We start from the raw sequence: 12,989 nt of genomic DNA, 5'->3' as shown, positions 1-12,989 counted from the left end.
ATTTTATCTTATATTTTATCTCTGAAAGAATAAACAATGAAACAAGATTTATTAAAAACCATAAAGCAAGAAAAATGTTAAACCAATGGTTGCAATCGCTGCGCAATAGCCAGCTGCGTCCGTGTCATATTTGCCAAATAAATCACCATTAGCACATCTTGTAGATGACTGTTGAACATTTTCTCAAATGCCTCAGCATCCACGCGCGGCACTGAAGCAACAGCATCCATAAGGAAGCGCCCAACTGTGTCGTTTCCTTGCACTTCATTCGAAATAACGCGAGACACATACTCGCTTACACGCTCAAGCATTTCCTGAAGCTGTAGTACAGCCTGCTCAAGGCTATCCATGTCTGAAAGGAGAGATGCGGTACGATCAGGAGTGTTCTTCGCCATAGCAAGGATATTCACTATCAGAAAAGATACCATAGTTAGAAAAATATTCTCGCAAAAACTTCATATAGTTAGAGCTTACATCCAGCACGTTCAGCTTCAAAATATTTCACATCGGTTGGTACGGGTAGAAACAGGCAGTTTTCCGGTTTAGACCCAACGCCCACTGGCGCACTGACATAAGCCTTCACACCGACACGCTCTTTCTTAAGCTCGGTATCCAAAGTTAGATGCACTGCAGGGAAGGGTGCACATTGCCGATTGTAAAAGTCCTGAATCAGGGCCGAGTATGAATTTAAATCTGCACCCGTCGCATACCATCCAACAATAACTTCTTTTGGATTAACTTTATGATGGAGCTCGTACATTGTGTGATGATATTCCATATCCACTTCCACTTGATCTGGTGATTCCTTATGAGGGATTGGGAAGCAGTTACGGATCTCAACCTCAGATCCATCTTCTGAGCGGACGCCCAAAAGTGTCCCGATCACTCGCTCTTGGTTGTCATTTCGACGAAGGTAGTGATCGAGAATCGTGAAGAAAACAACAGGATTTACTGTGGTGCGTACTGAAGAAGAAGAGCGGCCACCTAATTGAAGAGTGGGTAGATTGAGATGCAGGAGGGAAAGACCTGAATCTAGTGACATTTTCGATCCAATTTTTTTATTATATACGAGAGATCAATTCAGACGCGGACGAAGAAAATGAAAGATTTTTGTTTACAAATCATCTTTGACTAAAGCTGCGCCACATGTGCCTATAATTTTATGGTATACTCTTGTCTAAATTACTCTCTACAAAAATAAGTTTCGATGCATCCCGATTCGACCTTCACTATCTATAGGATCACTGCGCAAGCGTATACACTTCCGCTCAGCATTCCATTCCGTCTTTACAATCAAATTTTTAACGCAAGCTCTAATAATTTGGAATCAAGCAACGGAATTGCTGAATGGCAACGTCGACTCTCTGAATATAATGGAACCGTAGTGGTTGCACTTAATTCGAATGAAATTCCAATTGGATTTGTGTTTTCATATACTATAAACTTCCCAGATGGAGAGCAATTTGAAGGAGAGTCTAAATCTTTACATATCTGGCTTGCTGGTGTGAAGGAGGAATGGAGAAGCAAAAGGGTTTTTACAAAGTTATTTGAGCACACAGTGAGAGGATACAAAGGTCTGGTAACAGTTAACACCTTGCCAGAAAAATTCCCTTCTATGGTGAAATGGTTGGAAGCGCAAAAGTTTGTCCTTGTCTCGCCTATTATCAAGGGCACGGGGAGACAATATTATGGAAAAGTTTCATACTACAAGAAAATATAATGATAATAGATATTTCATGTGCAGCAGATGGTTGAAAAGAATATCACTCACTGGATGAGTTGATGTGATACTATGTCGCTGCTCCTTGTTGGTTTTATTTAAATTGTCTGGATTGATAACCTTTATATAATTTATTAAAGCTCATTACCCACAGTTATCCACCAATCTCTTAAATTATTTTTCCTCCCAAAGATCTCAAGATATTTGCCTAAAAAGCAAAAGGGTGAATAACAATTGTCTCTGAATATGTTACTATGAGCTTACCATTTGGAACCAGCTCCTCAATCATCTCATATAGCTCTTCAGGTTTCTGACTCTGGCCTCTGCGGACGGAAAAAATCACATCGCTACCAACTGAATGACGGCAACCTGGTGGATCTTCTCCCTTTTTTCCAACGAGACAAGTTTCCTTTGCATGTTGCAGATAATAGCCATGGCCCTTTGCCATGCGACGATTGACGGTTTGCTTTACCCAAGTGATATCATCGACATATGTGTAACCCCATTTTTCCATAAGCTCAAAAGCCTTCGCGTACTTATTGTTTATGACCCAGATGAAGATGAAGCCATTTTTCGAGAGAGAGGGAATAGGTATTTCCTCGATACAAACATCAGGAAGTTGCTGGTAAGCGATGGCAACCTAATAAAGACACGAGTTAGTGAAGAAAGGGGCGGACGGAAAAAAATTTATTACATACTCCTCGAGTCGGAGCATGTGTAGCCAACTGCCACGGTGGATCCATCAGAATCACGTCAAATTGGACTTCGTTTGCTAGTTTCTCCCACTCAAAATTCATAACATTGGCTTTTATTGGTACGCACCACTCCGGCGCTTCAAACTCCTCCATATCCTCCTCAAAATCTTCGCTTGCATAATCGTCTCCGGAGGCAATCTCGGCATCATCGGAGGCCTGGAGTTTAGATTCAAGCGCTGAGATTTCTTCTGCAAGAGCATCGATTTGAAGACGAAGCTCGGTTTCGCGTTTTAATAGGCCATTCAATTCGGTGTCTCTAGTAGAAGACGTGGGTGTGGAAGTGGAGGACGCGTCGTCATAGATATCATCGTCATCCATTATCGACGAGAATAAATGTGAGGCTAATAAAATGCTATGAAAAAAAAAAAAATCGAAAAACGCGAAATTATCCTCGCAATTTTAGGGTAATATTTGCGATTGCGTCACAGCTGAAACTATTTCTGAAACTCATCAGTCGACCAAGATATCAGTTTACGTGCCTTGTGCGCAAGTTCTGAATTATCTTTATGGCAGTGTCCTGACCGAGTGGTAAATACTGGAGAGATTGGCTTTAGCAACACCGATATCAAAAATTTCAGCTCAAAAGGAGCAGAGGAATTGCTGTTTTGATAAGCATCGTAGAAGAGGTATATGGATTTGATAGGTAAATCGATAGGTAAGTTGATTTGTGCGGAAATTTTTCAAAGATGGATAGCCGAAATACAATCGGGTGCAAACGTAGCACAGTCATCATCCTGTCAAAATATTAGGAAATCCCTCGTCCACTCACCTGACCACTATCTAAGTGGGCTGAGGAACAGATAACTTGGAATGAAATTTATTTAGTCGCCCTCCCTAGAACTAAGACACTTGCTCCCTTGTCTCTTCCCGCTGGTTTCTAAACATAAGATGGCCACTTCTTATAAACAACATATATCGTGGCGCCGCCCTTCTCAGTCGAACGACGACGACCAGTCTATTGCAGAGTGGGTGGTCGCACGCAAACTTTCGTACACTTCCCACTCCAGTGATGATGAATGGCATGTCCTCTCCCCGCGCCCTTCCGTCTTCCCGTATTCTCCCACTACTTTAAATTCTTCTTCGTCCTGCGTGCAATCTCTTAGCGACACCGAAGCAGACTGGGATCATATTATGACACAAAGTATTATGCCCTCCCACGATGGCACAGGATTTTTCGGCAATGGAGAGGATAACGAGTTTTCCCTTGAAATGTTACAGCAGGAAATGATTTCGGGCGGAGAAGGAAAAAGGAATGGCTTGATATTAAACTTGAGAAAAATTGCTGCGTTATGGAGGGGTATCTGTAACGAAGTTATCGACGTGCATAACATAGACTTATCTGACATAGTACGATCCTCCTAAGAATTTTGCAGGTTTCAGATTCGAAGCTAATCTTTTTATTGTGTAGGAGTATACCACAGATATTTTGCAAAAAGAAAACAGCTTGCATAACAATTCGGCACTAGATTCTTGGAGGCTCCATGATTTAGATCATTCCGGCCCCTCTGGGTAAGGCTCAATTCTTCCACCTTCAAACAAACTGCTCTGCTGACCAATAAACATGGCTGTGGATAACTATATAGTATTCCGGTACACATATTACGCACGATTATGCGAGCACTTGGAGACATAGGAGAGTTTCTTATCGAACAAGATACAATTGTTGCGGAGGTATTTGCATCGATGCAGCGAGAGGTTGATTTGGATGGCTGGAGAAGAAATTCAACCGAGCTGGTCACCTGAATATAGAATGATATTTATTATATTCCTCTTTTTGCTGCCTCATCTGATAAACTGTAGATTTTCCTTATATATAATGTCTTATATAATATATCTTTTAAATAAATCAGATAGTTCCTGAAGGTATTCCACTCAGAATATGTGACAGAATATAAAATTGAAATAAATTTAAAAACAATTGGGTATAATTTAAATATAAAATTGAAAAAAATAAAAATTATAAAAGAAAATTTTTTTGGTTTTTTTAATTTTTTCAATTTTTTTATTGGTTCGAAATTTTTCAATGATCACGAATTCAACATAAAATTGGCTTGAAAAACACCAAATATAATAATTCCAATTATACTTCGGGGGGAGGGAGAGTCCTTGGTACACAATTAATGTATGGTACCATTTTAATATGCCGTTTTAGAATCGAAGAATGAAACAATATAACTATACTAATTATTTTAGAAAACTTGTAAAACCCAAGAGCAAGACCAAAGGAGAGAAAGGGAGAAACTTACAACGGTAATAACTGAAGAATTAAAGCTTATACTAACTTGAAACTAAAACTAATAAAATTAAATTCTATATACGAAAAAAAGATTGTAAAAAAAGGAAAAATACAAGAGTACACAAAGGGTACATAAACAAAGGGGAAATTGTAAAAAAAAAAGAGACCTTCTATGCCCAAAAAAAAAGAAAGACAAAAATAAAAGGGGGAAACCTGGGGAAAACACTGAATGCAAAAAAAAAATATCTAAGAGAGCGTTATGTCCTAAAATTCTCTTCTCCAAATATAAATAATATATTCTATCCGAAATTCGACATTCCTCCTTGACCCTCTCCAGTATTATTATCGTTCCCCTGCCCACCAGCATTCCCTCCGCCTGCGCCCGCATTTCCGCCGGCACCGGGGTGAGCGGCCGGCCCGCTGGGGGCAGCAAGAGGATAGGCCCCGGTGGCGACATGGTAATGATGCGGTTGCGTTTGTCCGCTTCCCTGGCCGCCGAAACCATACGTCGGAAAAGGAGGGGTGGCATAATATCCGGTGGCGGTTTGCGAGGGGATATACTCCTGCGGGGGTTGAAAAGCGTAGAAGCCCTGCTGCTGGTGACTGGGGAATGGATATGGAGGAGGCGAGGCATGAAGAGGCATAGCGGTCTGCTGGACGGTGGGAGGCATTAAATCCGGAGGAAGCCCCACGCTCGATGAAGGTATCCGGTGTGACGGAGGCTGCTGTGGCGGTGGCGGCGGCGGCGGTGGGGGAGGAGGCGGCGGGGCGATGACGGACTCGGCGCGGTGCGCAATCTTCTTTGCATTGGCCGGGCGCCCCTTTTGCCCGGGAACACTTTTGACTGCGATTTGGAAGGAGGGGACCGTGACGATGTAATCGGAGGAGGTCTGGGGTGACGCGGAGATGAGGAGGGTGGAGGTCGGGACGCCGACCTGGACTGAGGTTGGGGCGGAGGAGACGGAGGAGGGCGAGGAGGCGGAGGATGGAGAGGCGATAGGCGAGGAGGGCTGCGGGGGCTGGAAGGAGAATCGGCGCGGGGGTAACGGGGGGGACAGACTTGTGTATGTGGAGGGTGCGGAGAAGAATGGTTGCTGGTGCTGCTGAGGGCGAGATATATGCTCCTGTTGAGGAGAATGGAGTTGCGCCGACAGGGATTGCTGGTGCTGCTGGTGGTGCGCAACGGCTGCCGCCACCGTGGTATCCGAGGGCTCTGCGAAAGGGGCGGACGACAGGGAGGAGAGGGCGGCGATGGGGCCGCCGAGGTTGGGGTCGAGCTTGAGCTGCTCGCAGAGCTCCAGCAGGAGCGCCTCCAGCTTGCCCACGACGTAGTTGGCCATGGTCTGGTCGCCGCAGCTCACGCTGCACACCCGGGCGGCGAGGCGGATGATGTTGTTGACCCGCTGCTCGGTCTCGCGGGTCTTGATGCGCTTGCGCTCCTCGGAGAGGCGGTTGTAGAAGCGGCGCTCGTCCCAGGTGATGGCGGGGAACTCGTGCTGGATGTAGCGGCGGATCTCGTGTGTGGGCAGGTTGCGGCGGGCGTGGAAGGCGATGCGCTCGACGACCTCGGGCGGCCAGGGCTGCGGGAGGTTCTCGGGCGGCAGCAGCTCGTGGTTGTGCTCGGAGGCCTGGGGGTTCATGGACTTGCGGAACTCCCAGCGGCCCTGGTTGTTCTCGAAGAGCACGACCCGCCACTTGCAGTCGCAGCGCAGCGACGAGCGCTTCCGCTTGACCTCCTTGTTGTTGCGGACCGAATCGGGCAAGCCTTCACGTGAGCAGTAGAGATAGACGTTCTAGCGGGATCAGGATATACAGGGTTAGTGTTTGGAATAGGCTGTCCGCGGGCGGCCCCTCCTTATTTGCCGGGGGCCCAAATAAGCTTGGGTGACGCAACCGTAATATTCGTACAAAGTGCTGTTAAAATACCTTATTTGAGCTTGTTTCTTGCTTGACGGTGAACCCAAACTGCCTCGCAAGCTGTCGGCAATAATCCGTGGCCTCCTTGGCGGAGGAGAATGTGAGGGGGATCAGGCGGGCGTAGAAGGGCTCCATCTACGGCATGGCGGGGGGGGGGGGGTTAGCATGATCGCCGCATTGATTGGATGGGGCGGGGGGAGGGATTACTTACGCTGGCGGCCAGGGGATGGGCTTGCATGGCGGCGGGGATGGCGGGGCTTTCTGTTGAAGAAAATGCAGGGCGCAAATGAAAGGGATGAGAGAGGGAAGTTATGCGATGGGAGAGCGATGGAAGATCATTGCTTTTGGCCGGGCGGGGGCTTTTTTAAAGAAATAGGGTTGGGTGTATGCCGGTGCGAGGTAGCGTAATACTCTTTGTTTGCAAAGGGCAAGCGAGGGGCGAAGGGGGCAGAAAAAAGCTTTGTCCGGGACGGATATTTTTTTGGGCTGCCTGTTCTCCTTTGGAACGAGCGCGGGCGGGAAAAGGGGAAAAGGGGAAAGGGCGGAAGGAGAGGGCAGAGGGAGGAAAGGGGGGGGGGTTAGCATAGCATAAATATTCTGTTTTTTTATTGCTAATATAACGAAACCAGGAAGCCTTGCCCCGCGGGCCCGCTCGCCAGCGCTGGCTCGCCCGCACCCCCTGCCGCTGCCCTCTCCCGGTGCATCCTTATCTAATGCGCTGCATTGCTAACCTGCCCAACCAAGCTGCCCTCACGTAATCGCAATGCATTGCCTGCCGTCAAAACAATAAAAAGCGGCCAAAATGACCTTCTCGGTTGTTTGCGTCACCCCGGCCTCGAGGCGCAGCCCGCTGCCTAATCGGGCGCGGGAAATGTTTGGGCGAGAGAGCGCGCGAGGCTAGCACCCTCCCGTGGGGCCCGCGAGTTTTGCATTGGGTGGAGAATGTTTGTTAGCGACGCTTGCGTCGCTGGCATGGAACCGCAGAGCCCCACCCAAGCGAAAAGGCAGGCCGCTTTCCAAGCTACGAAGAGGTTCTGTTGTGTTCGCAAGAAATCTGGCAAATTGCTTTGCCTCCCCCCGCCGGGATCCTCGCCTAATATCCTCGATTTGTGATTGAAGCGGTGTTTACCGAGCTTAAGCAAGTCACGGTCTCTCCCTCAACTGAAACCGCCCTTCCTCTGGCTCTCAACGCGTCCCATGTCACGCACGCACATCTCGATCGGCGACCGCGCGCTGGTGTGCCAGGACACCGACATCCGCGGCGACGTCGCCATAGGCAAGTCATCTGTGTGATAGCCCCCATCCTCCCCCCCCTAATCCTCTTCGTCATCTTTGGCCTGTCCGATGGGAAAATAGGATCCGGTAACCCTATCACCACCACCAATTTCCTTTTCTTGCCATTCAGCCACGATGACTAAGCTGAACCATCCCCCATTAGGTACTGTTCTTCACCCAAAATGTCACATTCACGCGGAGACCGGCCCTATTGTGATCGGGGCTGGCAACATCATCGAGGAGGAAGTGACCATCGTCAATAAGTATGCCCCCTGCAATGCATCGATGGCGCCCCTACTGATCCCCCTTTGTCGCTTGGATTCTAGACGGCCCGAGCCCCTCGTCATCGGGGATGAGAACATATTCGAAGTCAGATGCTGTATATATCCATAGTGGTGCACGTGTTTGAGTGTATCGATGCTTATACACCCATCCATGTGCCGTGCTGGCCCTCTCTTCGTCTCCTTATCTTTCTTCTCGTTTTGTTTGTAGATATCGAGGGTGAGCGGATTGGGAATCGAAACACCTTTGAGCCGCTTGGTAAGTTCCTCGGTGCTGATTGACCCTCGCTGGGCCGGATTGATTCAGCCTATCATTCTTAGCCAAGGTTCTCGGGGCAACTAAAATTGGGAATAACTGCGTGGTTGGAACGGCCTGTTCCACAGAAGCGAACGAGGTTTTGCCCGACAACACCGTCATCTATGGGCACGAGAGGCAGAGGCGCTCCCAAAGCGCACTGAGTTCGGTGAGTACCCTCTTGCAGAGGGAAATCTCGTTGCCCACTGTTTTCTCATCCTCCTGTTGGCCATCAGACTCAGACCAGCCTGCAAGCTCGACACCTGGAGTATCTGCGAGAGGTAAGCTGAGCAGCGGACCTGTTTGTGAACCCGTCCCAATGGCTCATGCTCTGCAAACCTTCCCCTTGGACAGATCCTGCCAAGATTCAACCATATCCGCCGCACTTGAATTCATTCCTCCTCATCCTGCCAACTTCATCCGTCGCTTCTGTTAATAAAATTAAGTGTTCATTTATTGGGGAGGGTGTAAAGAGAAACTCGAATTTATATATAATAACAAGAGTCAGCAAGAATTGAAAGGAATACGAAAAAAAAAAGAAACGGCGAAGCCTTGTTTTGGAAGGAAAAGGAAATAAAAGGGGGGAAATATTTGAAAAGCAAAGATGAAAAAAAAAAGCGGTCTATGTGCCATACTTCGCCCGGTAGAACGAGGGCGGAAGCTTCTCCAAGATATCAAAGAAGGGCCGCTCGATCACAACGAGCGATTCGCCCGAGAGGAAATCAAGGAACAACAGCGGCTGGTACTTGTGTAAAAGTCGGAAATTATGGATGTCTTCCTCCTCCCCCTCCTCTTCGCCCTCATACCCCTCCCTGCCCACCTTCGAGTCAGCCTTCCCCTCGCCCTCGCTCGTCTCCATTTTCTCCCCCGCAGCATCCCCGGCCGCGTCCACCTCCATCCTCGCCCCCTCATCCCCCGAAGTCTCCGGCCTATTCCTCTTTACCTTGTTTCCCCCCTTTGCCTTCCGATTCTTTTCCTCCCTCCGCTTGCCGGCCATTTCCATCCGCTTCCGCTTGATCACGTTGATTTCCGAGTTGCGGTCGCCCACGTCTCGATCGAGATCGACCTGGCACATGAACGTGGCCCCCCATGCCATCAGGGTGGATGGTCGCGCGGGGTTGTAAGCGATCCCAACAATCTTATCACGGAGCCGGAGGAACTTGCGAGGAAGGCGGTGTGAGCAGCGACGAGACCAATCGGTGAGCTTCCGCGTCTCAAGATCATGCAGATAAAGCTCATTATTCGCAAGCGCTACCACGAGCGTGTTGGGCTTGTATGGGTGGAAGCTCAGCGCGGTATGCGTCGAGCCGTAGCGCGGAAGGGTCAAGTGGTGCTGCAACGTGTCAAGGTTAAACACGTGCACGCGATTCAGCAGATCCCCGGTCGCCATCCACTGGCCATCCGCGCTGACGGCCAGCGAAATGACGGAGGACGGCTTCCCCTGCTCGCTCTCCCCGCCGTCCCCTGTCCCCTGGTGCTGCCCAAACCGTCGCAGCACCTTGATTTCGCCGGGCCACTGGCTGAGATCGAGAATGGCCACGGTGGAGTCCAGGCTGGCCACAATTAGCTTCGTACTGTCCGGCGTGAAAAGGAGCTGGTGTGCACCCATGGTTTCTGCGTCCGGACCAGAGAGGTTGGGGAGGCTGCGCACTTTCTGCACGCTGACCTGGTTGTGCTCATTATACTGCAGGTGGAATAGCTTCACTTCCTCAACCGTTGCAGCCGCAATCCAGCGGCCATTCTCAGAAAGAGCACTGGCTATGAGATTGCAGTCGTTTTTAAGCGAAAGCTCAGCAAGCGCTTGCTGAGGCTGCAGGAGGCGGAGCTGCGAGCCAACTTTCATCTGCCAATACGGATCCTCGGGGGGTGAGGACTGGCCCATTCGCCATAACTTGAGAGAATTCTGGAATCGACACAAAACTAATCGCTCCGATCGCGACATCGAAAGAAGGGGCTTTTGTGGGAATATAGGAAGCCGGCGCTGGTTGATGTTGGGGAATTCAGCAGCTGGGCAAACCACGAGCGACAGGTCGACGCCTCCCGTCACCAGCGCATTGACCGGGCGGTTTTCTTCCAGTGCCATCGCCCGAACATCATGAGAGTGATAGCGGCGGCTCCCAGTGAGCACCCAACGGCTTTTGACGTTGGCCTCATCGCCGCCGTCAGTCTTTCGCTTTCTCATTTGACTCTCCACCAATTTAAACTGATTCACTTTTCGGTCCACGCCAGACGTATAAACGGTTGAACCGTCACGCATTGCCGCCATGCAGAGCACATCCGCACCATGGGCATTGAAGGTGTGTTTCATGGTGCCCAGATTTCCATCCCAGAATTTTACATGCCCCAGCGAGTCACCGCTAACAATGGTGCCATCCGGCAACACATTCACCGCCCATACTATAGTGTCCTCGCCTCGCACCCGGTCCACGGTCATCCTAGAAACAACTCGGCCCTGAGATACGTCCCACTTACGGAGACTGCTATCCGATGAGCCCGTAATAATGTATTTGTCGTCTGCTGACCAAGCAATCGAAAGAATCCGTCCCTTTTGCTTGTCAAAACTCTTGGTAAATTCCAGCCCACCGTCCGATACATTGAAGAGTCGTACGCATCCATCCTCGCATCCGATTGCTATAAAGGTGCCCGAGTGATTCGTAGCCATGCACCACACAGCGCCTCCGTGAGAATCGATGGATCGAAGTGAAGTCATAGTATCCAGATCCCATTCGGTTATGATGGAATTGAGGCCGGCGGAGAACAGACGTGGAGATTCAGAGGCAAGCTCCTTAAGAGCTGCTTTAAGTTCTCTAGGATCGTCGTAATCCTCTGCATCTGTCAGCACTGTCTGGTGTACCCAAGTAAGTGCCTCAATGGACATGTTACTTCCTCCAGGAATAATCTTTTCAAGATTCCACTCGTCTTTGGGGTTCCATATTTCAATATCACCATTCGATCTTGCGCAGGCCAGTAATGTGCGAGCCGTAGTGCCCTGGCAGTCAGTGGCAGACGGAGGTGAAAAGGCGAGTGCATTAATGGATGCCGGGGTATAATCTACAAACCGGCACCGATGAACCTCCATTTTTTTAAGAGATTGGTGCACCGAATGTCTAAGTTCTGTAACGGAATCTAGTCCTCAGCTCCTTTGAATTGTGTAAACAATACCATTTGCTGCGCGAAACAGTCACAAGCGGTCACAATTCCCACTTTGAAGACCATGAGAAAATCCGAATCATACCTAATAGGATCCTAAAAATAGGGCTAGTGCTGGGGATTTCCAAGAGTATCTACGTCAAATTTTATTTTCTCTCCTGGAATGCAGATAGTTCTACATACAATTGATGTTATTAAAGTAGGTTATCGCATCGGTACCGTCTCGGTACTAGTCGGACCGCCTATATATAAAGTTATTTTGTGGATGGTGACATCTATTTTTGTAGCCCTTATGGTATGAATTGGCTTTCACCGGTATGCCGATGATAGTAGCTAGGCCCTGAGAAATGCCCAGCATTTTCTCTTCGCCTGCAGAAACCGATCCCGCAGCCTGGTGACATGCCTCCGAGACTGTAAGCGAGGAAGAACTATAGGAAAATTCCATTTCGTTCAGAGTTGGAGTTGTGAAACTGGAAAATATGAAAACGAAGGAGAACGAACATCCATTAGAAAAGGAAGATGGGAGCGACAAGTAATATTAAACGAACACTAAATTGCCCGTAAGCTTGTTTAGTTATCAGCATTTCCATTATATCTTGTTTTTTTTTCAATTCCGTTTAAACAGGTTTTTATTGGTTGGCCAATACCTGAAAAGATAAGGGAGAAACTTCAAAACGCGCGCAAGAGCTAAAATTTTTTCTTCACTTTTCCTGAAAAACATTTAGATCCTGATTTACCTCAATATTTTAGCCATCATCTTAATACAACCCATAATCAAATTCGACAATGTCTTCTGAAAAACCGGCGGAAATTAAAGCTGTTATCAAGAACGCTGACATGGCCGACGAAATGCAGCAGGCAAGCATTGAAGTCGCGCGCGAAGCAATGGACAAATACCAGGTAGAAAAGGATATTGCCGCTCACATCAAGAGGGAATTCGACAAAAAATATGGCAGGTGAGCACTTTCTTGTTCCTTATTGTTAGATCAAGATCCTCTGCTCGAGATGATGTTTGATTCCCAATTTTTGCGAAAGAAAACATGATTGATTCATTCTCATATGATTATAGCACTTGGCACTGCATTGTTGGCCGTTCGTTCGGTTCCTATGTTACCCATGAGACAAAACATTTTATCTATTTCTATCTTGGGCAGATTGCCATCCTTTTGTTCAAGTCTGGGTAAATATTTTCGGCCACCAGCTAAAATATCTTTTGTTCATTTTATGTCGCAGTTTCATGCCTATATTTCTGAAAATAAAATAATATTTTGGGACAAAACTCCACTCAGCTACCTTTAGATATAATTACTTGTTCATAGTAATACTTATTAAAAATGACAACTAGTTCTGCTATCATCGA

General features: G+C 48.0%; 8 protein-coding genes across 8 annotated transcripts; 4 read left to right on the top strand and 4 right to left on the bottom strand.

Annotated features, from left to right (window-relative positions):
- Positions 1–77: 77 nt before the first annotated feature.
- VTP21DRAFT_4235 (uncharacterized protein) lies at positions 78–1,042 on the bottom strand (the record flags this gene model as incomplete). The annotated part of the gene is made up of 2 exons (XM_069394624.1): positions 78–409; positions 475–1,042. 2 exons carry the CDS (start codon positions 1,040–1,042, stop codon positions 78–80), a joined length of 900 nt encoding a protein of 299 aa, XP_069255843.1.
- An 812-nt stretch (positions 1,043–1,854) lies between these two features.
- Positions 1,855–2,793, bottom strand: VTP21DRAFT_4234 (uncharacterized protein; the record flags this gene model as incomplete). Its single annotated transcript, XM_069394623.1, has 3 exons — positions 1,855–1,928; positions 1,985–2,360; positions 2,419–2,793. 3 exons carry the CDS (start codon positions 2,791–2,793, stop codon positions 1,855–1,857), a joined length of 825 nt encoding a protein of 274 aa, XP_069255842.1.
- Positions 2,794–3,363: 570 nt separating this feature from the next.
- VTP21DRAFT_4233 (uncharacterized protein) lies at positions 3,364–4,218 on the top strand (the record flags this gene model as incomplete). The annotated part of the gene is made up of 3 exons (XM_069394622.1): positions 3,364–3,822; positions 3,884–3,984; positions 4,059–4,218. 3 exons carry the CDS (start codon positions 3,364–3,366, stop codon positions 4,216–4,218), a joined length of 720 nt encoding a protein of 239 aa, XP_069255841.1.
- Positions 4,219–5,010: 792 nt separating this feature from the next.
- VTP21DRAFT_4232 (uncharacterized protein) lies at positions 5,011–6,866 on the bottom strand (the record flags this gene model as incomplete). Its single annotated transcript, XM_069394621.1, has 3 exons — positions 5,011–6,504; positions 6,638–6,763; positions 6,840–6,866. The coding sequence occupies 3 exons, from the start codon at positions 6,864–6,866 to the stop codon at positions 5,011–5,013; spliced, it is 1,647 nt and encodes a 548-aa protein (XP_069255840.1).
- An 89-nt stretch (positions 6,867–6,955) lies between these two features.
- On the top strand, positions 6,956–7,386 carry VTP21DRAFT_4231 (uncharacterized protein; the record flags this gene model as incomplete). The annotated part of the gene is made up of 2 exons (XM_069394620.1): positions 6,956–7,027; positions 7,258–7,386. 2 exons carry the CDS (start codon positions 6,956–6,958, stop codon positions 7,384–7,386), a joined length of 201 nt encoding a protein of 66 aa, XP_069255839.1.
- A 184-nt stretch (positions 7,387–7,570) lies between these two features.
- On the top strand, positions 7,571–8,915 carry VTP21DRAFT_4230 (uncharacterized protein; the record flags this gene model as incomplete). The annotated part of the gene is made up of 6 exons (XM_069394619.1): positions 7,571–7,667; positions 7,748–7,990; positions 8,067–8,166; positions 8,230–8,282; positions 8,396–8,443; positions 8,506–8,915. The coding sequence occupies 6 exons, from the start codon at positions 7,571–7,573 to the stop codon at positions 8,913–8,915; spliced, it is 951 nt and encodes a 316-aa protein (XP_069255838.1).
- A 186-nt stretch (positions 8,916–9,101) lies between these two features.
- VTP21DRAFT_4229 (uncharacterized protein) lies at positions 9,102–11,558 on the bottom strand (the record flags this gene model as incomplete). The annotated part of the gene is made up of 1 exon (XM_069394617.1): positions 9,102–11,558. One exon carries the CDS (start codon positions 11,556–11,558, stop codon positions 9,102–9,104), a length of 2,457 nt encoding a protein of 818 aa, XP_069255837.1.
- Positions 11,559–12,415: 857 nt separating this feature from the next.
- VTP21DRAFT_4228 (uncharacterized protein) lies at positions 12,416–12,813 on the top strand (the record flags this gene model as incomplete). The annotated part of the gene is made up of 2 exons (XM_069394616.1): positions 12,416–12,585; positions 12,699–12,813. 2 exons carry the CDS (start codon positions 12,416–12,418, stop codon positions 12,811–12,813), a joined length of 285 nt encoding a protein of 94 aa, XP_069255836.1.
- Between the last annotated feature and the right edge of the window lie 176 nt (positions 12,814–12,989).

Source organism: Calcarisporiella thermophila (genome assembly GCF_041956535.1).
Source record: "Calcarisporiella thermophila strain CBS 279.70 unplaced genomic scaffold VTP21scaffold_2, whole genome shotgun sequence".
Taxonomy (NCBI): domain Eukaryota; kingdom Fungi; phylum Calcarisporiellomycota; class Calcarisporiellomycetes; order Calcarisporiellales; family Calcarisporiellaceae; genus Calcarisporiella; species Calcarisporiella thermophila.
This window is presented reverse-complemented; position numbering and strand designations above follow the sequence as displayed.